At 43.6% G+C, this 22,795-nt stretch overlaps 2 protein-coding genes across 5 annotated transcripts; one reads left to right on the top strand and one right to left on the bottom strand.

The window, feature by feature from the left end:
- The first annotated feature begins 2,275 nt into the window (after positions 1–2,275).
- On the top strand, positions 2,276–4,258 carry cox6b1 (cytochrome c oxidase subunit 6B1). Of its 2 annotated transcripts, XM_030400208.1 has the most exons (4): positions 2,276–2,529; positions 3,291–3,404; positions 3,622–3,722; positions 4,012–4,258. In XM_030400208.1, exons 2-4 carry the CDS (start codon positions 3,299–3,301, stop codon positions 4,063–4,065), a joined length of 261 nt encoding a protein of 86 aa, XP_030256068.1. In that variant the 5' UTR covers positions 2,276–2,529; positions 3,291–3,298; the 3' UTR covers positions 4,066–4,258. The 2 variants fall into 2 exon arrangements, with proteins under 2 accessions (XP_030256068.1, XP_030256067.1); XM_030400207.1 differs by lacking the exon at positions 2,276–2,529 and having other exon boundaries at positions 3,185–3,404.
- Positions 4,259–4,479: 221 nt separating this feature from the next.
- Positions 4,480–22,666, bottom strand: katnip (katanin interacting protein). Of its 3 annotated transcripts, none has more exons than XM_030400203.1 (29): positions 22,516–22,666; positions 21,828–21,950; positions 20,322–20,410; positions 19,899–20,074; positions 19,373–19,485; positions 19,157–19,258; positions 18,851–19,000; positions 18,406–18,646; positions 17,984–18,115; positions 17,509–17,660; positions 16,849–16,955; positions 16,507–16,603; positions 16,220–16,429; positions 15,466–15,603; positions 13,379–14,213; positions 11,686–12,456; positions 11,386–11,594; positions 10,840–10,918; positions 10,569–10,746; positions 10,160–10,325; positions 9,875–10,041; positions 9,716–9,780; positions 9,144–9,254; positions 8,581–8,720; positions 8,395–8,496; positions 8,101–8,261; positions 7,931–7,957; positions 7,518–7,603; positions 4,480–6,784 (listed from the first exon to the last, which is right to left on the bottom strand). In XM_030400203.1, the coding sequence occupies exons 2-29, from the start codon at positions 21,837–21,839 to the stop codon at positions 6,726–6,728; spliced, it is 4,875 nt and encodes a 1,624-aa protein (XP_030256063.1). In that variant the 5' UTR covers positions 21,840–21,950; positions 22,516–22,666; the 3' UTR covers positions 4,480–6,725. The 3 variants fall into 3 exon arrangements, with proteins under 3 accessions (XP_030256063.1, XP_030256064.1, XP_030256065.1); XM_030400204.1 differs by lacking the exon at positions 22,516–22,666 and adding an exon at positions 22,037–22,364; XM_030400205.1 differs by lacking the exon at positions 7,931–7,957.
- Between the last annotated feature and the right edge of the window lie 129 nt (positions 22,667–22,795).

Below are 22,795 nucleotides of genomic sequence, written 5' to 3'. Positions count from 1 at the left end.
AGAGACAGAGTGGGAATCATGTGATTTGTTAAGCAGTTGGAGAAGCTATCAATAATTTTACCCTGGAACAAGCTGAACTACAGCAAAGCAGCCCCTAGGGTAAAGTTGAGCTGGTTTACAAAAGCTACTTAGAAAAAGTGCTTAAAACTACTTGGTAAGAGCCTGTCAACCTTACTGAAAGGTTAGATGCCAGAAAACCAAAAAAACAAAACAAGTAATGTCAGCTTTGAATTACAGTGGAAAATCATTGTCAAAATAATAATAAAAAAGCATTCATTTACTTTTATGGCCCCCCCATAAAAAACCCTTAATTTTTAACTAATCTACATTTTAAAATCTGACTTTACAAAGGTCAGAAAAATAATTACATCAGAATTATACAAAAAGTTAAGTAGAATATTAAAGTAATGTCATACAGGCTTTCCTTTTTTTAAGCAAGGTCTGTTAGATTTTACATGCTACTGCAAGATACAGTTAAACTACAAGTTAAATTACATATAGCTCGTTACACATCAACGCTGTTGTTAAGGCAGACACAACATTGAATTTGGATGTTTTTCTCATAATTTTCTTAAAAGCGTAAGTGTCTTAAAACTGAGGAAACAAAAGAGATGAACTGATGATTCATCGGATATTGAACGCTTTAATAACTTGCGTTTGATTTACAATCTAGTCACCTCATTTTCAAAACAGCTGACCAATGGAATATTTTGATTTTTTTTTTTTTGTCCCATCACTTTGTAACTTTCTGCAGCAAGACAGCTGATTGTTGAGTCTCTTTCGATCCATTATCCATCATTTGAAACCACTTATGCTTCACAGGGCTGCGGGACACTTGAGTTGATCCAAGGTAACCATGGGCGAGTGGCGAGGTACGCCAGTCTCGCGCCCAAATAAAATACCAGACCGGTTCTTTGACATGGACCCAGGGTCGGTTCTAGGGGGGGGCCAACAGAGGCCAGTGCCCCCATAACTCTGAGTCTGGACCCCCCCTGTGGCCCCCCCGACAGGGAGTCTGCATCAATAATACAATGACAGATTTCTTGCAATGATGTGGTTTGGAAGGGATCTGCAGAAATAAAGTGTCTCAGCAGTTTACTACCCAATCAAATTTGCTGAAATTGTAAACACTGTTTTGTCTGAATGAGGGATTTATCTTTTTTTTCCGGGTTGTATGTGCCCCCTAACAAATAAGCCGGCCCCAACCTGGCCCCCCTATTAAAACAGGTCTAGAACCGCCACTGCATGGACCTGAACCATTTACCCAAAGCATTGGTATTTGACAATATGTGAACGAGACTCAACAATCAACTATCTTTACTCCAGTTTGTGTTGCTTTCAAAATGTTGCATCAGGCAGTGAAATCCTGCGCAGTCATCTCACGTATTCAGAGAAACGTGTTAATCAGTAACACGAAGTCAAGTCTTTGCTGCCCTCTTGTGTTGGACTGGAGACACTAGTTTAATGCATTGCAACACAACAACGCAGCCATGCGCACTGTGTCCCGTCTGTCCATGGATGTATCGACTCCAGTCACGTATCCCACACACACACACACACACACACACACAGGGCTATACACTTTACTACCTCAATCATTACCGCGCGTTGTTTGGTCACCATGACGCACAGCCGCCACCGGGCCCTGCCCTCCTGAAATAACGACGGGAAAGGAAAGTCGCTCCTTGTAGGGAAATAACCGGAGCATGGAACAGGAAGCCCGGCGTACCTGGCGTTTTGAGAAAACGTTGCACGACAGGAAAAACAGGCGCGGAGACGTGTCTGGAGGGGGAGGTGCGGAAGCAGGACGCTGCGGGGTCAGGATGAGGATACAGGATGGAGCACCTGATCGGAAAAGAGCGGACTCATGTAGAGCAGATTTTTACCACTACTACAATCAGTCCTGACCTGTTATTCAGCTTGACAAATGCCATACTATCTGGGAGCAGCCGCGCTGATAAGGCCTGCGCTCTCCGACGTGACTCACACAAGAATCACCTCCGCGTCCTCACATGACCGGACCAGCTGCGATTCCTAGACAGAGTTTTCGATCTGGAGTAAAAAAAAAAAAAAGAACGACATGTGGAGCACAAACACACAAAACTCACATGAAATACCTTAAAACAGAGAAAACAAACAAACAACCTCAAACTAAACATCTGTAAATGAGTAACAGGCGGAATACTTCCGCACGCGGGGGAAAAGTTCACATCTGTATGGGACATGATCTTAAAACAAAGACACGCTCGATCATCTGGAGTTTTATTTAACTTCCACATCACCTGAGCCTTCATATCACTCTTTCTCTCTCTCACACACACACACACGCACACCTGCACACACATATACAGTACGTGCGCCTGTCATCTCAATGTGACCTGCGGCCGCCATACCGCCGTGATCGCACTGCACGGCAACATCTCCGCGCTGGAGCGCGCGCGTGTGGCGCACGCTGCTTATCAGTGGAGAGAGACTCACCGCCCCGCGCAAAAGTCACTTTGAGCTCGAGCCAGCTGACTGCCACTGAAGGTAACGTTAAACCTGCAAGTTTTTTTATTATTGATTCATTAAATTATTCCTTCAAGCCGTTTCTCTCTCACACGCGTGTGTTTTAACCGCACTGCGAGGGATTAGTTATCAATTTAAAAAAAATAATAATTTTAAGAGAGACAGAGCTCAGCTTCCGTCTGAAAAATGACTCGAGTGTGAGCCGCGCTGGTGGATTACTTTAACCCATTATCTCAAACTGTAATTCACTTTAAAAGCAAAAGCATTTAATCACCTCGGCTGGCCGAGTCTATCGTGTATGTGTGAAAAAGAAAGAGAAACTGGGTTATGTTGGGAGGAAATGCTCGAGCAGGCCCGGCAGACGAGGATATTGATAAGCTGCCTGCCAATATCCTTCGACACGTATTGGATTCAAGCGTTCTCGGACATGATACCTCTCATGAGGAGCCTTTTGAGATAGTCGACAGGTGATATGTCGCGTTTGGTGCGGTGATACCGCTCCGTGGGAGGAGAACTCGGTGAAAAATGCTGCAATTTCTAGAAACATCTTGAAGGTGCCGCATGCAGCACCCCGAAATATCCCCAAAAATAGTCCTCGGCTGAGGCTGCAGTCGGTGCGCGTCTCGTATGAGTCAGTACATGAGGCACAGTGTACAGGACGCAGCTATAGGTGCGTTGATCCATCTGACACATGAAGGGGGTTTTAATGTATTTGAAAGTGTTTTCCTTTCCGCCCGCCTGCATCCTGAATAAAATGTCCATTGATCGTGTCGTCTCCACAGACGTGAAGATGGCTGAGGACATTCAGGCCAAACTTGAGAAGTATCGCACTGCCCCCTTCGACGCCAGATTCCCCAACCAGAACCAGACCAGGAACTGCTGGTCCAACTACCTGGGTGAGCCTGCAAGCGGGTCAAGGTCAAAGCAGTCAGCTGTGGATCGGCACACTTCTCAGCTTTCTTAATGAAGATACAAACACTTTTCTTACTAGTAATCAGTTAAATATATCCAGTGGTTTCTGGGGGGGGGGATCACTGACATTCGCCTTGAACCTGGATCGAGGCCATGTGCTTTTTATAATATTCATTGTTGTTATTGTTTCTCTATTAATAGACTATCACCGCTGCCAGAAAGCTCTGGATGCTAAGGGAGTGGACACGGCCCCATGTGACTGGTACAAAAGGGTCTACAAATCCCTCTGCCCCATTTCCTGGGTAAATTAAATTTTTCACATCTCAACTTCTGTTTTGTTCTAAAGACTCAAGTTGTAACAGGGAGACTACACATGTTTGGTACTCTCCCCTGTGTGGGCTCAGTTTGTTTTAGCCGGGGTCAAACAACTTTATAGTTCCTCACATTCCTTTGAGTCTGTGCTCCTTGAGAATCAAAACAACATCAAGAGTTGAGGCCAAATTTAGACATTTGAGATTCTCCACCCAGTAAGAACACGTCTCGCTTCATGTCCTTAAAAATACTTTTCCCTCTGGTTTCGTCCCCCTTTAGATCCAGAAATGGGACGACCAAAGAGAAGAGGGAACCTTTCCCGGAAAGATCTAACGATGCCATCTCAAAAGCTGTAATCTCTTTAGCTGAATGTTTGTTGTAGTGGTGGAGGACCACGCGGCTCCATCACCACCTTTTCCAGTGCTGATGCTCCGTCCTAGGAGCACTCTGTAAACGACTGGTCATTCCTTATAAATGTGATGAAATGTAGAATCTGCATTAAAGTGTCTCAGGATATATTTAAGTATCTTGGTTGTCCCTGTTTTCTTTCTCTTCACGGTGTTCATAAGCACTGTCAAATGAGGCCATGTAAATCTAAATATACAGGCCAGTAGTACAAAGTGAAGATCAGGTCACTCACCCATATGTTTATCTGTTGAGCAGCTCCTCGGGGGCCCGTCATGCTTTCATGCTGACAGTCTTTAAAAAAAAAAAAAAAAAAAAAAAAGGACTACAAATGTCAACTAATAGATTTTGAGCATTTTTATTCATTCAAATAAACCTACATCAAATATACATATTTAATCAAGATTAGAAAAATAATTAAATATTTAAAAACACTAAATGTCACACATACAATAATGGCCACCACCCGACAGAGCAGGACTGAGATACAGAGTGGTGACTATTGTTGCTGTCGGACGCACTGAAATTAAATACATAAAACTGCATTTCATATACATTTACTCCTGAGTAAGGAGTGTGAGATAGTTTATATACTGGGGCTCGATGAAGCATTAAAAACTTCTCCAAACAAAAGTATCTAACATTTAAGGATGATAACAGCAGCTAGCGCTGGAGAGACTTCCCATGCAACAAGTTAGTACAGTAAATATTGAATGAGTGAAGAAAACGACACCAACTACTAAATATTATAGTGAAGGTAGAATCAGATAAATCCCTTTTTAAAGATCATTTGTCTCAATTTGAGGTAAAGTTATAGTATTTGCATATTTAGAAGTTGCCTGTTACTGAATCTACTCAACATCTAAACTGGCAAATGTATTTATTTATTTATTTTTTCTACTTCCAAACAAATTACTAAAACGTGGCTCGAGAAATGGTTGCCTCCAAAACAGTCTACCTTCTATAGCAACTTCGATAAAAGGTCACTTGGATTGGACAAGTTTTTTTTCCTTCCTGGTGCTATACAGAAAAAATATACAGACCTAATTTTGTGAAGCCAAATATATGAAGGTTCAAGTGTGGAGTGTGAAGCTTCAATTTTTCCATTTCATCCAAGTTGAAATGTACAAAAGTCTGACTACTGTGCTGTTATTTTAACTCAAAATATATGGAGGACCGTAACTGCCAAAATAAATAAAACAATAAATGACTCAATAATTAAATAAAGATGCCATTAAATGCACAGAAAAATAGAGGAAATGTGTAGGCATCAATTTTTAAATGTGACATAAATCAATATTTGTATTTATTCACCTTTGTATTAATAATATAATTACTTCCCCGTTTAATTTTCCACTTCATTTATTGATTAAGTCATTTTTCTGTGAGCTTGAGACCGTCTACAGTGGGAGCAATAGCTGGTCTGTGCATTCCGATACAGGATAAATCAATAAGTGAAAAGTTAATCCTATGACATAGGACAGCCCCCCCCCCAGTTCAAGGAGGAAATACATAACTCTGTAAAGAAATGGGGCGAAAAATGCGAAGGGAAAATAATACATAAACAAATATATGAATAAAAAAGATACATTTAATAATAAATAAAAAAGATGGACAATTACACAGGAAAGTAAAGTAAATTCATACATAAATACAAAGGTAAACAAATAGAGAAACAAATTAAAAACAAATACCAATTCATGTCCCATTTTACAAATTAATGCCTATATTTATTTATTTATTTTACTTATTTTTGTTCATTTAATAGCATATTAATGTATTTGTTGAGTCATTCATTGATTTATTTTGGCAGTTTCTGTCCACCATACCAGTGTTCCACTTGAGCCATCGATATAAATCTTCCAAAAGTGAAAACCTCTCTGAAAGCACCTTCCCATGTAAAACCACCAGGCTTTGAATATATATCAGCCAACAGATATAAATTATTATTTGATATAAATCAGTGTCTGCATAGCATTACGACTCGTTGGTGCACTGGTGGGGGTGTCAGTCAGCTGACTGTCTAGGCTCATCAGTAGAGAAAATTAGTTAATAAATGTAGCAATGGCCACATCCTGGTGTGAGAGTGTATTCATGTGGCTTTTTTTTTTTTTTTTTTGTTAGTATTTACAAGCCACAAGCAGCATTTAAATATGCAGCACAAAGTCACAATAGCAGCCACAGATATAGTGTTGAGTAATAGGCACAATAATAGGGCTGATAAAAATACAGCCTCACAGGTTTATCCTGGCACTGCGTGTGGGGACAACCGGGGCAACCTTACAGTACGTGTTCAGGATAATATGGATCTGGGTGGGCGCGTTTTCACAGCAAGGGGAAAGGGGAGTAATCCAACCATAAAGTGGAATCCTGTGTGTGTACGTGTATGTGTGTGTGTGTGAAAGCCATCGTTTCCCGTGTAACTCTGTCCTCTTCAGTGTAGACCGCGGCTGGGTGGCTCTGCTCTGGGGAGATTTTTCAAAAGTCACCCACCAAAAAGTGGTATTTAAAAGTCAGCCACGGTCCCTCGCTTTCTGTTGTGCTCTCACTGTATGAGCACTGCATCCACGGCTGTCATCATCTGTCTGTCAGTATCTCCTCTTTCCGTGCTTCCCGCCATCAGTCATGCAGGTTTTGGGCCGAAGAGCTGCAATTAGGCAAAAGAATTAAGGTAAGAAATTAGTGCATTAAAACTGGACTTAATTTGAGCTGCAATGATTAATCGATTAGGTATCAAATATTAACTTAATCACCAAATATTCTAATAATCGATTAAAGGGTTTTGAGTCATTGTAGAAGAGGAAAAGAAAGTCATTCCAGCTTCTTAAATGTAAATATTTTCTGGTTTCTTTACTCCTCTATGACAGTTAACTGAATATCTTTGGGATTTAATAGACCAAATAACTGTATATTAAGCTAAAATGGAAATAATTGTTCCTTGCACCCCATATACTCCATATTTCATGACCTTTGCCATGGAGGTTTTGTTTGTTTGCTGGTTGGTTTGTCAGCAGGATTACACAAAAACTACTGAGAGGATTTCTTCAAAACTTGGATTGGGTCTTTGCCCAAAAAAAAGAAAAGACCCCATCAACTGACTGATGCATGGCAGTTTCAAACTGACGTGTGTTAAAAAAGCCACAAATGTCATGTTGTGTGGGAGAAATATGTGATCATGTTTGATTCCGTCTCATAAGAATGTATAACTTCACCCACTGTCCTTCACACTTGGCATACTTATGTTAGCAGACTCTGGGTGTCTGTAGGTACACATAAATATGAACCTTGAGGAAATTCCAGACTCCCCCAGTGAAGAAAATACACTTCTGTTTAAAATTCGTGATCATGTTGGATTCCCTCTGGTTGTTTCCCTGACTCACCGGGATCGGCTGTCTGCTTCTTCTTGTTGTGATGCACGATCTGATTCTCATTGGTCATCTTCACATCCTGATCCTCAACGTAATTACTGCAAAAGAATGAATGAAGACACAACAACAACAACAGGTGAACTCACTGCATTTGAGGAAAACTGCGATCGGGGAACAACATAAAATGGACGGCTGACTGATAACAAAGCTTGAAGCCAGCAGGTCCAGGCCTTGAGACCAACAATGGGGCTGGAGAGGTAAGGAAGGAGAGAGAAGGGGGAGAGAGGAGGCATCACAAGTCAGGCGTGTGGTAAGGAGGGTGTGGGATGGCTGGGGGACATTTGAGGTCACTGGAGGAATCTTCAATACAGGGATTGACCACAGGGGGGTGCTGACACGGGGCTTTCAGGGGCTCTGTTACTCACTGTTGGTGGTGTCTTCTGCCACGGGGGCTGAGGTGGAGAAGAGTACATCTCTGTTCAAAACAACTCACCGATTTTGGGACATTGCGGTCGAATGTAACCTCCTCAATCCATTAGTTTCTCAGTTTTTAGACTCTGAATTGTCTAAATCTGCATCCTAAAAACCCAGTTACCTGATGACTGTGTTCCTCTCCCGGTGTGCGATGTAGGCGTTGTCTGTGAACAGGATGGTGTGGTAGGGCACCACTGGATCGCAGGTGGGCAGAATGCCTCTGGCCACGTGGCTTACACTGTCCAAGATGCCGTTGTACACCAGGAGGTCGTCCACCAGCAGCTGAACACACACACACACACACACACACACACACACACACACACACACACACACACACACACACAGACAAATAGATTAGAGTTTAAAGTCAGAGTGTTGAACAAAACGGCTCACAGCAGATAGAGATGCTTACCCCAAACTCCTTCACTCCTCTCTGTGGTGTCTTTGAGTAGTTCCACAGTTTGATCATGGAAACAGTCACTGGCTGATCAAAGATGACGTACACGCGGTTCACCTACGGGGGAAAAAAAATCAGTACACTTAAACAAATGTACTCCCTTCTGAATGTTGACCGAATTTCACCCTCTCTCATCCTCACCAGTCCAGGGAGCACCGGGGCTAACCACATATGTCTTCCGTCGTGGGTGCTGTTGACTCCATCTATTAATTTATCAGGAGTCCTCACATCACCACTCACGCTGTCCAGGACATTAACGCTGTCTGGAAATGCAGCGATGTCTGATTGACATAATGTTGAGGAACAGACACTAATTTACACCTACACATACTCCTCCAACAGCTCTTGCTAATTTAGCACCTGGGTCAATTATCTACTGTGTGCATCCTGTCTGGATATGGTCTAAAAATAGGACCGATTGTGTAGGAGTGAGGACTTCTCAAGGTTGTTTGACTTTTAATGTGTCTCCTCTTCGGTCCCTCATTGAAGTAAAGCCATTTTACTGCGACTTATTTGTTGGCAATGACTGACCCTACTTCTACAAATACTTCATGGTGTTAGAGAAGGTTTCAATATTCATAACCCAGGATAAGAGACAAAGGGGAGAATAATCAGAATATATACATAAATGATTAACTGCACAGGAGTGATAAGATTATAAAGATAGATTCTATCTTGAGTTTAAGTGAGTGAAGGAAGGATACTGTTGTCGCTGAGACTGATCTTCTCGTGGTTCTGGTCATAAAATTCGAGGCCATTGAGGCCGATGTAGTACGGGTCTCCCCAGGTTGTTAGCAGCTGCAGCTGAAAGATGACTGACGGATGAAGGTCAAGGAATAAACACTGTGTACGCCGCACATCAGACCTGGGCTGTAGTCAAAGCCCCTTCCTATTCACAATACAGTACACTTTATCCAACCCTTCTAGCACAGCCCTCCTCATCTTTAAAAACACCAGAACAGATCATTAATTTGACATGAATTCATGATAGCAAACAAGATGTGTGTTCAGGCAGACTGTCCCCACTTTTGGCATGATATACATTTAAAAATGATTAATAGGTATTTAAAAATCAAATCTATCCGGGTCAGACAAACAATCTGAAGATGGTAAAATTGGGCTCTGTGAAATTGTGTTGTGCATTTTTCATTAAAATCAGTAATTGGATTGATAAAACACTAAAGAATTGCTGCAGCCTTAATATTGCCTGTTTCAACAGACAACACACACAGCGGGGATAAACACAACTGCCCACATGTTCATGTCAGAAGGATACATCCACAAGGCATGATGGGAGCTTCATAGTCCATGCTGGCCTGTTCCTGTCTCTTCGAGCTTCCTCTGAATTACAAACAACATTATAAATGAGGAATTGCAGTTTTCAAACTTTCTCATGAAATAACAGCTTGTGCTTATGAAATTTTCTGGCGCCTACTTGTGGTAGTCCTCTGCACTCTTGTTTTCGGTGGGCGTCTGGAGGAAGTCTATGAAGAGGAGCTCCTGGGCAAAATCGAAGTGACAGTTGCCCGGTCCTTTCCTGATAAGGAATCCCTCCGATGGGGAGATGGCAACATCGTCCACGAACACATGGATCAGCTTCACCTGGATCGAAGATGTAGATGAGATTTGTGTGTTTTTGTTGATAAACCTGTACTGTTAAATGTAAAGATGTATCATATCTAATTGTTTCATAGCTTACTGCTACTGAAAAGTGTCTCACCCCTCTATAAGAGTCCTCAGGAGACTTGTTGTAGTTCCAGATACGGAGTCCAGCAATGGTCTGGGCCTTGTTGAACGTCACATTCAAGGTGTGAAGCTCTCCATAGGAGAAAGGGATCAGCCACATGTGCTGGTCATCAGTGGTGATGTTGTTGCCATCTATAAGTCTGGGTAAAGACAACAGACCCTGATGACTGCACCAAACGAAACAACGATCTGTTCCAAGTATGGATTGTGATATTACTTTTCTTTAGAGCAGGGTACTGAGAGTAAAGAGGCAAGCGAAGTAAGGAAACCCATTAAAAGGAGATGTAATATTCACAAAAAATAAGGTTATTTTATATCGACTGTTGTGAAAATAAAAACAAGAGTAAAAGACTGTCAAATGTCACATATGCTGTCCGGCGTACTTATCGAGTGTGCACAGATCGTGTCCGTACTCGGGCAGGTCGTTGAGGTCTCTGGGGTAGGCAGCCATCATACTGAGGACTAAAGGCAAACTCTCTCCATCCTTCCCCACCACCTCCAATCCTGTCAGGCCCATATAGTGGGAGTCACCCCACGTCATCACCAGCTCTAGTCTAAGGCCTGTAGGAGTGGAAGCAGTCACTAATTTTAAGTATCCAAGCAGCAAAAAAGAGAACTGAACATGCGAGGAGAGGATGTTGATGGTCTACTCACACTTTCCAGTGTACATCCCAGGAGTGAGCTCCATGTTCTCTTCAGACTGGCTCACAGTGGGGTTGAGATGGAGTTTCAGCTAGAACAACATATGAACACCATAAAACCTTTATTGCTTTACCCTGTCCTCTTGATAGTGTGCTTATAAACAGGGATGAACGAGGACACTATCCTACGTGCCTGTATCCACACTTTGAAGCTGAGGTTGTTAATTTTAGCCTAAAAAAATGATCTGGGTTGATCAGGCTTTGCTATATTAATTATTTATTAAAAACCTATTTCCAGAAAAACCTCAGATTCAAGCTTCAAGTGAAGATTTTTGATCACCAGAATAACAAAACTATTTAGAGAACACATTTTTTTATAGACATGAATGGATAAACTTCAGTCAGAAAGGCAGAGGAAGATCTGAGAGTTCATGATGGGACATAAAATGAGAGAACGTTGCTGATATATGAAGGTGCAGGATTGCGTAAGGCTTCATAGGTAAGTAAAGGACTTTAAAATCAATTCTAAAAAATAAAGGTAGCCAGTGAATGTAATTACTTTGAGGTCTTCCTCTCGGAAACCGGCCTGGGTGAAGGGTCTTTCCTCTCCCTCTCCATCAGCAGTGCGCGGTCTCTGCAGCTCCTCCTCGTGAACCATGCCCTCAGGACCCTCGCCTTCACCGAGGAAGGTTTCATCATAGCGAGACATGGCCTCCAGGATCTCATCGTCAGTGGTGAACAGGATAGTATCACCAAATTGGTCCAGCCCTGAAGTGACAGCAGATTGAGAAAAAAGGAAACATGTATCAAAAGTAACACACAACGGAGTAAAATTTGTGAGGTTGTTCTGTTCAGCTACCTCCAGACAGGGTCCCAGAGGCTTTGGCAATCTCGCCCCTGAAGATGCACCTCCCATCCAGCAGCATCTCCACCTCCTTCACCCCTCGGAAGGAGTGAATGCGCGACTTATTGTAGTTCCACACTCGGATCATGGCCACCTGGTAGGGGGCTCCGAAGTCAAGGAAGATGGTGTGGCTACGACCAGGGGTAAAGGGTGCTAACCAAAGATGCATGTCATCCTGGGTACGATTGGCGCCATCAATCAAGTTGGTGACCACGCGTGGATCCTTGCCGTATGCGGGTAGTATGTTGATGTCTGGGGGATCAGCACGTATGTGAGCAGGTTGTAGGGGCTCTCCGCTGGAGCTGAACACCTCCAGGCCGTTGAGGCCCACGTAGTGGCGGTCGCCCCAGGTGGACAGGATGTTGATGACCAGCCTTTGGCCCTGGGGCAGCACCGGGATCTCAAACTCCTCCTCCCGCTCCATGGATGGATCATCATCAGTGCCTTCACACAGTGCCCCTCCCTGCGTGCTCAAGGAGGAAAGGGGGCTCCTGGGTGCTGTGGTGGAGTTGACTGGGACTGTGGCTGGACCACGGCCCTGCCGCTGGAGGAACTCATCGAAGATGTCGCCTTCGAAGCCCATGTTGGAGATGCGTCCACGTTGGCATTGGTTGAACTTTGTGAGGGAGTCCCAGGACTCCATGAGGGTGTCGTCCTGTTGGCTGTGCAGCTGGGACAGAGAGGTGCACTGCCTCCTGCTGCTGCTCACCAGTGACAATGGCTCCTCTGGAGAATACACAAAGGTGATCTATTAATACTAGCAGTTCACAGGAAATAAGATCATCCTTTTAGTAGTGTAAACTGCCTTTACATTTAGCATCACAAGTGACATACAAGAAAAAAATAACTAGTCTAGTTATACATTTCATCAGTTGATCCATTTCAACTAAAAATTCTCTTCCACAGTATCCTTGGGGTTTACTGTTTGACGTACAGCCCCTTAAATCATGTTGTTTATTTATTTGTGGTCGGAGAGACTGAGGGATTATAATGGAAGAGGCAGTCAGCTTTATGCGGTGACACCTGCCCCCTTCCACAATCATATTTAAGTTCACAAAACATCTGTAGAAATGATGATTCCCATCAAATATCAAAGGGAACATTTTGATGGTGACAAAACTCGATCAGCAGCAAGAGGAATGATAATTATTACACAGCACCACAGCTGGGATGAAAAGCACAGCTGCTATATAAAATATAGTCTAAGATTATCAGATAATCACATAATGCTGCACCCACACCTCATTAATGCCTGCTCTATGTGATTAATGTCTCAAAACAAACAGATTAACGGAGAACCACTTCAAAAAGGGAGGCAGTGATGAACCACAGGACCAATAGACTACCCTGCTGAAGTAGGCATGGGACGATATGAAGATTTCGTGTCACAATTATCCTGACTAACATAAATGTGATTCACAATTTTAAAACTTTGAAATAAAAAAATATATTTCACTCAGACATACAGGAATCACTTTAAGCTTACACTCTGTTAGGAATCAAATACTTTAATCGCATCACAGATAGGATACACATCTTTTTTAAATCAAAGAAATTATCATAAATTGTAAGGTCTTCCTGCACAAATAAAGAACAAATTAATGGTGGCATCCTAACTTTAAAGATGGGAAGCAGTAATCTTTCCTACCTGTATTTGACAGCGCTGCAGCTATGAGGTGCTGCTCCTCTGCCTGCCTGCTGGTGACTGCAGTGTTTCTGAACGAGCTCCTGCGCCCGCTGATGGGCCTGTCTGTCTTTGGCTCACCGAGCTCCTCCAGCAGGTCGCAGCTCATATCCAGAGAGTTTGCTTTCCACTGACTCCCGTTCACCGTCCTCTCCACCCCCCTACACACTCGGCCCGGGTTGCAAGGCAGCTCTGGGAGCATCGAAGAGGAGGAGGCTGTTGGAGATTTGGGCTCTGCGGAGTGCTGAGGCACCAGCCAGCGGGGCCTCTCTCTGCTGGCCTCGCAGCCCTCTGGAGCTCCTCTGTTGAGGGGCTGCAGCCACTGGGGGGCTGCCCGTGAGGAGGATGGCTGGGTGGTCACTGTTTGTTCCATGGGCGCCAGCTGCTCCACCTGCTGTCTGAGAGAGAGGGGCTCTTCAGAGGCTGACAGATCAAAAGAGTTTCTTTGTGTGGAGGAGCGACGAGCAGAGGATGAAGGAGTGATGGGGGGGAGCAATGAATGGGATTTCTCCTGCATTTCCATCATGGCCTGGCCTGCTGCGTCTAATGGCTGGGGATTCGAACTGTGGTGTCGCTCCACACTCTTCCTGTCCTCATGGCGCTGGGGGCTGGCACCCCGCAAATTGTGTCCTGATGACAAGGGACTGGAGAACACGGAGTCTGACACCTGGAAATCTTGGAGGTCGATTGTGGTGCTGTAGTCAAAGACCTGGTTGCCACAGCCCTTCTCCAGCTCACCCCCAAACACCAGTGTGCTGTTGAGGTACAGCTTTATATGCCGCGCACCAATGTCAAGGTCCTGCAAAAAAAAAAAACAAGGCTCCTGTTTAAATCAATATACAACCATGTACAACAGTTTGCTAGAGCTACAACGATGAGCTGATAAACTGGTTGGCCAACTGAGAGAAAATACGTCAACTATTTTGATAATAGATGAATTGCTTTAACTAATTTTCAAGTAAAAATACCAAACATCTGCTGGTTCCAGCTTCTTCAATGTGAGGATTGGCTGCTTTTCATCCTTATTTATGACAGTAAATGAAGAGTCTTTAGGCTTTGGACAAAAAAAGCCATTTGAAATCGTCACTTTTTCAGACTTTTTCAATGTTTTATAAATGAAATAATTGAGAAAAAAAAATGGCTGGTAAATCGATACATTAAAATAAGTTGTTGCGGCCATACAGTTTGCACATCATTGACTTTCAGCACCCAGATAATTTAAGATTTTACTATCTGACATCTATGCAAAATAATTCTACACATTTAATTTGAGACATAATGCCTCATGTGGTATCCAATAGTAACAAGTGAAAATATTAAGCATTTCATACTATGTCTTTGAATACTGAACAATAATTTGAGTGCATAATTATTTTAATTCAAAGCAACACAAGCGGCAAATGCATTAAGTCCAAAAAAGCAAAAACTTGTGGTGATTCATCTATTTCTTTCATGCACAGTAAGAGCTTTCCAACTTAGCAGTAATTAGCGCTCTCACAGACGCCAAGACATGGCTGCCATGTAGAAATGGCTAAAGCCCAACTCAAATCTGCTCAATCCGCCACACAGTCAACCACTTTATACCTAGATTACACCAGAACATTTCTCCCACCAGCAGCTCCTTACCTTCCAGGTTCAAGACATCAAGTGATTCTAGATAAGTGTAGTAACATAAAACTAGACACAATGGGGTCTCGTACCCCCTCAATGAGCAGCAGTGAGCTGGTGAGGCAGAAGCCCACGTTTCCCCTAACACTAATCCTCCGGGGCTAATCTCTCGCTGTTCCACATTTGGACAGTCTGACTGGCAGCTCAGCCAGCCACTGCTAAACGAGAGCCACAACCCCGACATAATCACTCCAATACAGTCCTCCCGTATTACACTGACAACACACAAGCATGTTGGATTTATGAACTCTACTGTAGTGCTGCGGGCAGCTAAATGAATAATCTCTGATCTGGAGAGAGGGATAAATCAAAACATGTTATCTTACAATTCAACTTCTTATAAACTGTAATGGCACATAATGAAAATAAAATAAAAAAATTACATTGAGGCTTCTGTTGTAGTTCCAGATTTTGATGCGAGATATTCCAAAATCCGAGGAACGCTCCGTGTTCCTGATGATGAAGTAGAGCTGGATGGGAGGGTGATACGGGCACGTCCACATGTGGCGCTCTTTGGTGGTCTGTCAACCAAAGATAACGGATTAAATCAGCAAATACTTTTTCCATGGACATATTGAGATTGATTCAGAAATGATAAGAACCACCTTAAACTTGTATGTGAAATAACAGTCCGGGTGGGATTAATATAATTTATAATGGCTGCATTCTATTTAGGTGTTCAAGGTTCATGATCCTGCTATTGGGCACGCTTGTTTAACATCATGGCTAACCTGGGCAATAAAATAGATCAGACTGATAATTAATGTTTTTATTTACGACAGAGCCCATCCTGCCAAGGCCGTAATCACACCCAGGCTCATCACTACAGGCCTGGCCGCTACAAAAATATCTTGGAAAAGCACGTTGGGCAGTGATAGTTTTGCTGGACGAGGCGTTTTTACTGACTAGTCTTTGTGTAATGGGCCGTTGAGACAGGTTAAAATGTTTGCTGTGAGAAAGGCCCATTGTATTTTAAATTTTAGCCAAAGAAAATATGATGAAACTGGAAAAATACTAATAGGTTTCAATTAAAAAGAAGGTTAAACATGCACTGTAACTAATTTAAGATGTCTATATTCAGATTTGTGATGCTGAAATCACTCAAACAGAATGCTGAGACAGGCAGCATTGACTCACCTTCACCTTTCCGTTGACAAGCGCCCCCAGATTCCCGGGGTAGTCTGCGTTCCTGATGTCTAAGTCGTGAGGTGACACGTACAGTCTCTTGTTTCTAAGGCAGAAAAACTGCAACTCAGTCAGCCCGACCTGCAACGCGTTCCCCCAGTTTGACAGGATCTCCATGGTAACATACAATGCAGGGGTGACCTCTGCTGAGGAGTGCCTTCTCTGCAATGACAACACAAAACATTCACGCTTCTGTCTCGATCACACCATCTGAACCGCGAGACGTGTTACTGACTCACCGGCTGCTTGGCATGGTCTGTTTTGACAGACTGGGTGATGTTGTAGCTGGGTCCAACTTCAAGTTTCTCCAAGGCTTTAAGCAGTTTCTGTTGTTGCCTGAACAGAAGGATGACACCCTCAGCTCTGCTGCTTTGTCTAGTGTCCCTGACCTTCATCCTATTAGCGGGGAGTGATTGCTGAGCACAGCAACACTGATAAATAATTCTTCAAGGTCAGAGGTATATACACCATATATCTTTGTTAGTATTAGTTTCTATAAAACAATATTGAGTTTATACCGACACTGCAGGATGTACACGATTACCAGGAGTATGTTTAAAAGCCATATTCAGTCAGCGTACCCGGGGCCCATGAGGGTGATTCTCTGCATGGCCAAAGTGACACTGTTCTCATCCTTGTCGTGGCTGTTGTGGCGCACTAAGCCATTCATCATCTGGTGTCCCCTGCCCTGGACAAAAAGGAAGCAAAATTAAAGAGTTAGAGGGACATACGCTTTAGGGGGAGAGTTTACATGTAAGCCAAATCCAGCACACTATTACTGTATTAAAATCAAGACCACATAAAGCACACATGTAGTGTCATGGGTGGAGGGAGCTGGTACTATTGTCATTTGATTTAACATTTAAGCTTCTATAGAGGTTGTTGACTGAAGCGTTGAATGTCTGTTAGGGTTGTATTTTATGACATCATCTGACGAAAGCTAGAGCTGGAGTTACAGGGAAGGTTTGAATCACACGAGAGGGAAACAAGCCACACACAGCCACCACTCGAGTCTCATTCCACAAATAGTGTAATAGTAATAATATTAGTGTTGCCTAATCTCTATATGCAACTGTGCTGAAATCCTGGGTTTAAAAAGAACAATGTTTATTAAGAATTAGATTGTCCACCTTCTGATTGAAGCTTCAAAGCTCAGAACTATTCAATACAGTGCTAGTTAACAGGATGTTAGTGGTAGTGGTTTAAGTTGAGGAGAGGTGGGACATGCAAAGTTGGCTGACCGTGTTACGGCTGAAGAGCTCAGGACTCTGCACAGGGTTGTTTTCTCTCTGGATGGCTTGGCGCACCCTGCATGCCATCTCCTCTGAGTCCCGCTCCTCAAGAGAAGCCTTTCTGGCTGCTGACAGGGGCCTGTCTACTCGACTCCTCGGCCCTAAAGCAAGAAGCACAGGTCTTTAAAACAACAGGCGTGCACCATGCTTTTCAACAGATCTTTTAACAGAAACACTTCTGGATGATGCCTTAGCACTATGCAGAGCCCAAATCTCCGACAGCCTCCTCCTCCTCCATGCTCCCGGAGCTGCTGTGCAACCTGGGCTGAGTGTGTGGGGGGTGGACAGGCAGTGAACGGGGGTCAATAGAGTTTTCTATCAAAATGGCTAAGATGCCATTTGTTTACTGCATACATACTACATTTCAGAGATTGTTTATCATAAATCTCAGTTTAGCAATTTCAAAAAACTTTAGAAGACTTACTCTGCCCATCCCAGCTCTCTTTGGAAGGTGGTCTATCTAATGTTTTGCTCTTCACCAACATAGGCTTGGTAGGTATAAAGGTGTCAATGGATTCTTTCCTTTTTGCAGACAGTGAGCGTTCAATCTTACGACCTGGAATAACAGATAAAAATGAGGAAAATTTTAAAATTACAAAAACATGATGTGTTAGTGGGAGTTTGTCGGCACGAAAGTGTCAGTGTCCTTTTGCATCCCAGAGGCTGGCTAGTATACCACTTGAACTGTGCACAGACTGCTAATGTACCCGCCTATTCTCCATCTGTATAGGTCATTGCTGATGAAGCAGGGTTAGGGATGAGGGAGATGAAATCACTCTAGACTATTAAGGCTCACCCTAAAAATCAATACTAAATTTACATATGAACGTGGACACTAAAGCCTACCTTTCAATGAGGGTCCAAAGTCCAGGACAATGAGGTTTGCTGAGTCCAGATGGCTGTGGGATCCGCTTGGCCGGGGGCTGGAGGAGGACTTGGAGGACGACAGAGGCAGGCCCAGTTCGTCCAGACTCTCAGTACTCTCGTCCCTCTCAATCTGCTCCTCCACCCACTCCTCATCTGACTCCTCCCCCGCTGAACCACGGCTGCTCCGCCGCATGCTAACCTCCAGGCTCCGACGCAGGACCTAGTTTACAAATGTCAGCGTTTACTTATGCATCCATAAACACGGTCATCAAAAATGCATGCAGACAGTTTAAGTATTCCCTTGATTTATGTGACTAACACTGAAAACCGTCATAAATAAACACCCAGGAGCATAAAACAAATTTAGACAGTTCACAATGCGAAGATGAAATGAAACGGCGTTCATATTTCTTCTTCCTCTCACCTTCACTTCCTCAAGGTTGAGGAGAACCTTCTCACTGTGCTCCTGATTTGCTTGGCCTCCTTGGCTCTCAGGCCTGGAGCTGAAGGAGCGCGACACCTTGGAGGTGTCCCTCTGGGAGCAGGGACTTCGAGGCGAGCGCGGGCTGGAGCTCTGGATGCAACAAGGTGATTGGGTGAAGGGGAAATGGCAGAGATGGAGAGATGCTAAGTAGCACACACAGCTGCATCTGACACATAGCCCCTCCCCTGGAAAAAAAACACCCACACACACACAGGCTTAGGAGGCATTGTCATGTCTTCACTCTACCTCCATGTTTACACTTTCATAGGGCTCAAAATCCTCAGAGTAGTGCTTTTCTGGGCAGATCAGCAAACTCAGTCCTTCCTCTGTTCGAATTCTGACTGAATCCTGTAAACATGAAAAGAGAGGAACATATAAACAGCTGCACTTTAATGGGAGAATATTTATTTTTGATGCGACACAATTAAAGATTTGAATATTAACCACTCAGCAGCCTCTAACCTGCACCCATTCTTTCCTCTGGACCTTTCCTGGGGCAGTGTGGCTCCTCTTCCTGTGAGCCTGCTCCAGATTAGGGCTATCTTCAGTTAGCTGGTGGGCGCTTCTACAGACATCTGCAGATGAGTAAGAGCACAGACGGGAACATGAGCAGCTTGCAGCAGACTACTGCCTTGAAGGAGACGGAACGCACAGTCACTTACGCAGATGGTCCAGCGAATAGAGGAAGACGGAAAAACTGGCTGCCAGCTACAACTGTCACTATCATTTATTCACTGGGACTGGGCGTGGGATCATGCCATGCAAACTACAAGCTGAGGAGTGGTGGCTATTAGCTGGTGTTCCATATGGTTCAGGGAATGACAGGAGCAACAAGAATAGAATATAAGCTGCCGCCTTCAATTTCAGTGTAAAAATGACTGAATATTTCCTCGTGCACAATACAGATGTGATTGTCATTTAAAAAAATGATTAGATCTTATATAAGTGGGGGTGTCTGCAGGTTTATTTCGGTCCAGCAGCTGCATACCTGCCGTACGTGCAGGCCTCCAAGCAGGTGAGGAGGTGACAGACTTTTGGTTGGAGGTCTTTGGTTGCTTCCTTCTGGCTTCAGCATTGGCTCCGTTTAGATAAATGGAGAAACCTTGCTCAAGCTGCTCCAACTCAATCTCCCTGGGGTCTTTGACTTTAAGGCGCTTTAGGATCCTGAGGAGCAAAGAAAACAGGTGACAACCTCGACAATTATGAATAAAAATAGGGCAAGCCGTCTGTCGCGGGCTTGAGACATTCCAACCTCCGCTTTCCCACATTTCACACACTAATCCTGTGCATCCCAAAGCAAGGAACCAATCAGTGCTCCTATTAGGCGGCACTGAAAGTCATGGAGGAGTTGTGCACCTCCTCTGTGAAATCCAATCTGTCTCTCCCCCAGCAGTCTGCGCTCACACTTCACCTGTTTTTGTGCTGGAGGGCGATTAAATATTCATCCAGAGTGTCATCCACAGCCGAGGCAAGCTTGTCTCCTTGGCACGTCTTACTCTCCTTCAAGAACACGAGCGTGAGTATACACACAGACACACACAAAAACACACAATGCAGAGTCAGAAAAGCATACATCAGCTGTTTAAAAAAAACAGACTGTCACAATACAGCTCACTGTTGCACGGGTATTCACATTCACATTCACGGGTGACAATCAATATCCACTTTATTCTGTTCATCACAAAATGTATGCAAACAGCTTGCTCCTGAGGTGATGAGTAAACAAAGCATCAATACAGCACATGCAATGTGATGAAAACCTTCAGTCAGTGTCATCCTGAGGTTAAAGATGTGACGGGAACACATTCAGGCCCATAATAAGACATTATCATCACTTTCACATTGTTGCTAATCTTATTATTGTTGGTAGTGCAGGCGCATCCATCTGTGAAAATGTTATAATAACACAGCATTTGTTTTATCAAGGTTTTCGGGATCACAACAATATCTAGTTAACTCTAGACGGCTGTAGACTTTCAATTTTGAGATGAAGGAGCAGAATAGTGAAATCACGGCTGAAATATATGCATCAATTGAGTCAGATTACTGAGTCAGCATGGGCCGAGATGCCAGTGGAATAACTCCGGTAATTTTATGAATCCATGCCTTTTCAGATTCAGGCTCTTCTTCAAAAGGTGGTCCTGCCCTGTATTCATTAGGTGTGAGCACAACAAAGTGACTGGAACAAGAGCCATTACATCTCACCATAATGTGTCTCTGCATAATACATAAAGTGTTGCCCTTTCAAAGATTCCTGCCTGAACAACACGTCACACATCTATGATGTGTGATCCATCACTTAACGCATCATGTAACTAAAGAGTGATAACAATGATCATTTGTCCAAAAGCCAAATTTATAAGACATTTTATTGCAAACATACATCTGCCAGATCAATCTAAATCTCATACTGAGGATCCAACAGCAGGGTCTACAATCCTCTCCATATGAAAGTCCATTCATCCTCATTAAAATGTGCCTGCTTCTGTCTTTAAATATTGGCCTTGATTCCCTGCCAGTGCTACACTAAGTGTGTCTTAGAAGGAGCATCAGCTGTTCACATAGCACAGCCATTTACAGCCTCATGCCATACAATTTTATTTGAACGATCATGCAAGACGAGCAAAGAAATCACAAAGCCCTTACTCAGTTTCTACAAGTCAACTAGGCTACAGCATCTGTCAGTGTCAGAAGAGAAGGAAATACATTTGGAGAAAAGAACAGAGAGTACTTGTTAGTGAAACAAAGAGACAGCTGAGGCGCTGCTGTAAAACATGGCATGCAATGTCGCGATCAATGCCCAGATAATTAGAGATCGTCCTGACAATGCCTCATGTAGAGAAAGATGACAGATTATGGTGAAGTTTCGAGTACTGACGGAGCAGATGAGTCGTTGAATAAGGCGATATTTGCTTACCTCGTTATCCATCGGGTGGCTGCAGATGATGGCTGTTCACATAACCCCTCTACCAGATTTTAGAGAGAGCCGATGATCCTTGAGAAATATCATTGGGATGTGTGTTGAGTTTGATCATCGCCACTGCACACAGAGATGACAACCCCAAGGTTACTTGTGACATGATCTTCAATTACCTTGAATACAGTTGGTGTAAAATGTCGCCCCACCCGCTGGACGACTCAGCAGAACACACACATAATATCCGCCGTTTCCAAGCCAACCCTATGCTTATTTTATTTATTTTAACCAGGTTTTCGTTAACACCCATTTAGAACAGCTTGACGCCTCGTTAACCTTAACAGATGTGTGTTAACGAATGCAACATTGACTTGTGTGGCATTAATTGCTAACTCGCTTATCATTTCGGACTATATTAATGTCACACGGCTGGCTGACGCTGTTTCTCCGGATGCCCGGTTCCACTGCGGGTTAACGGTTTATCGCACAAATTAACTCGTGGGGTAACTGCCAGAGACAACGTTAGCAAACACTCAGTTAGCTTTGACGCTAATAACAAACTGAAAAGCTAACTAGTTAGCATTAGCATGTCTCTAGCCAACGTTAAGTATCACAAAAACTGGCGCTAGCGCTCACATTTTTGGGCAACCTTCACTCCTGTTCAAATAAATATTATCAAAATACTTACTCTCTGCGTGAAATAGCACTTTATTAGCCATTAGCTTTGAAATTAGCGAGTTTTTCTGTGTTTTCTCATGTGCCCAGTGTTGGTTGGTAACCAGGATAGCTGTCCACCAATAGCGACAGCCGCATCGCTGTCAGACACGCCCCCAGCCTGTCCTCTCCCTGCCAGCTGCTCCAGCATCCACACAAGCAGCCACAATGCTGCAAAAGCACACCTCAGGAGCACTACAGCCATGCAGGTGTTTCATTCAGCATGGCATAGCACAAAAAAAGAAGAAAAAAAA

Source organism: Sparus aurata, chromosome 20 (assembly GCF_900880675.1).
Source record: "Sparus aurata chromosome 20, fSpaAur1.1, whole genome shotgun sequence".
Classification (NCBI taxonomy): Eukaryota; Metazoa; Chordata; class Actinopteri; order Spariformes; family Sparidae; genus Sparus; species Sparus aurata.
This window is presented reverse-complemented; position numbering and strand designations above follow the sequence as displayed.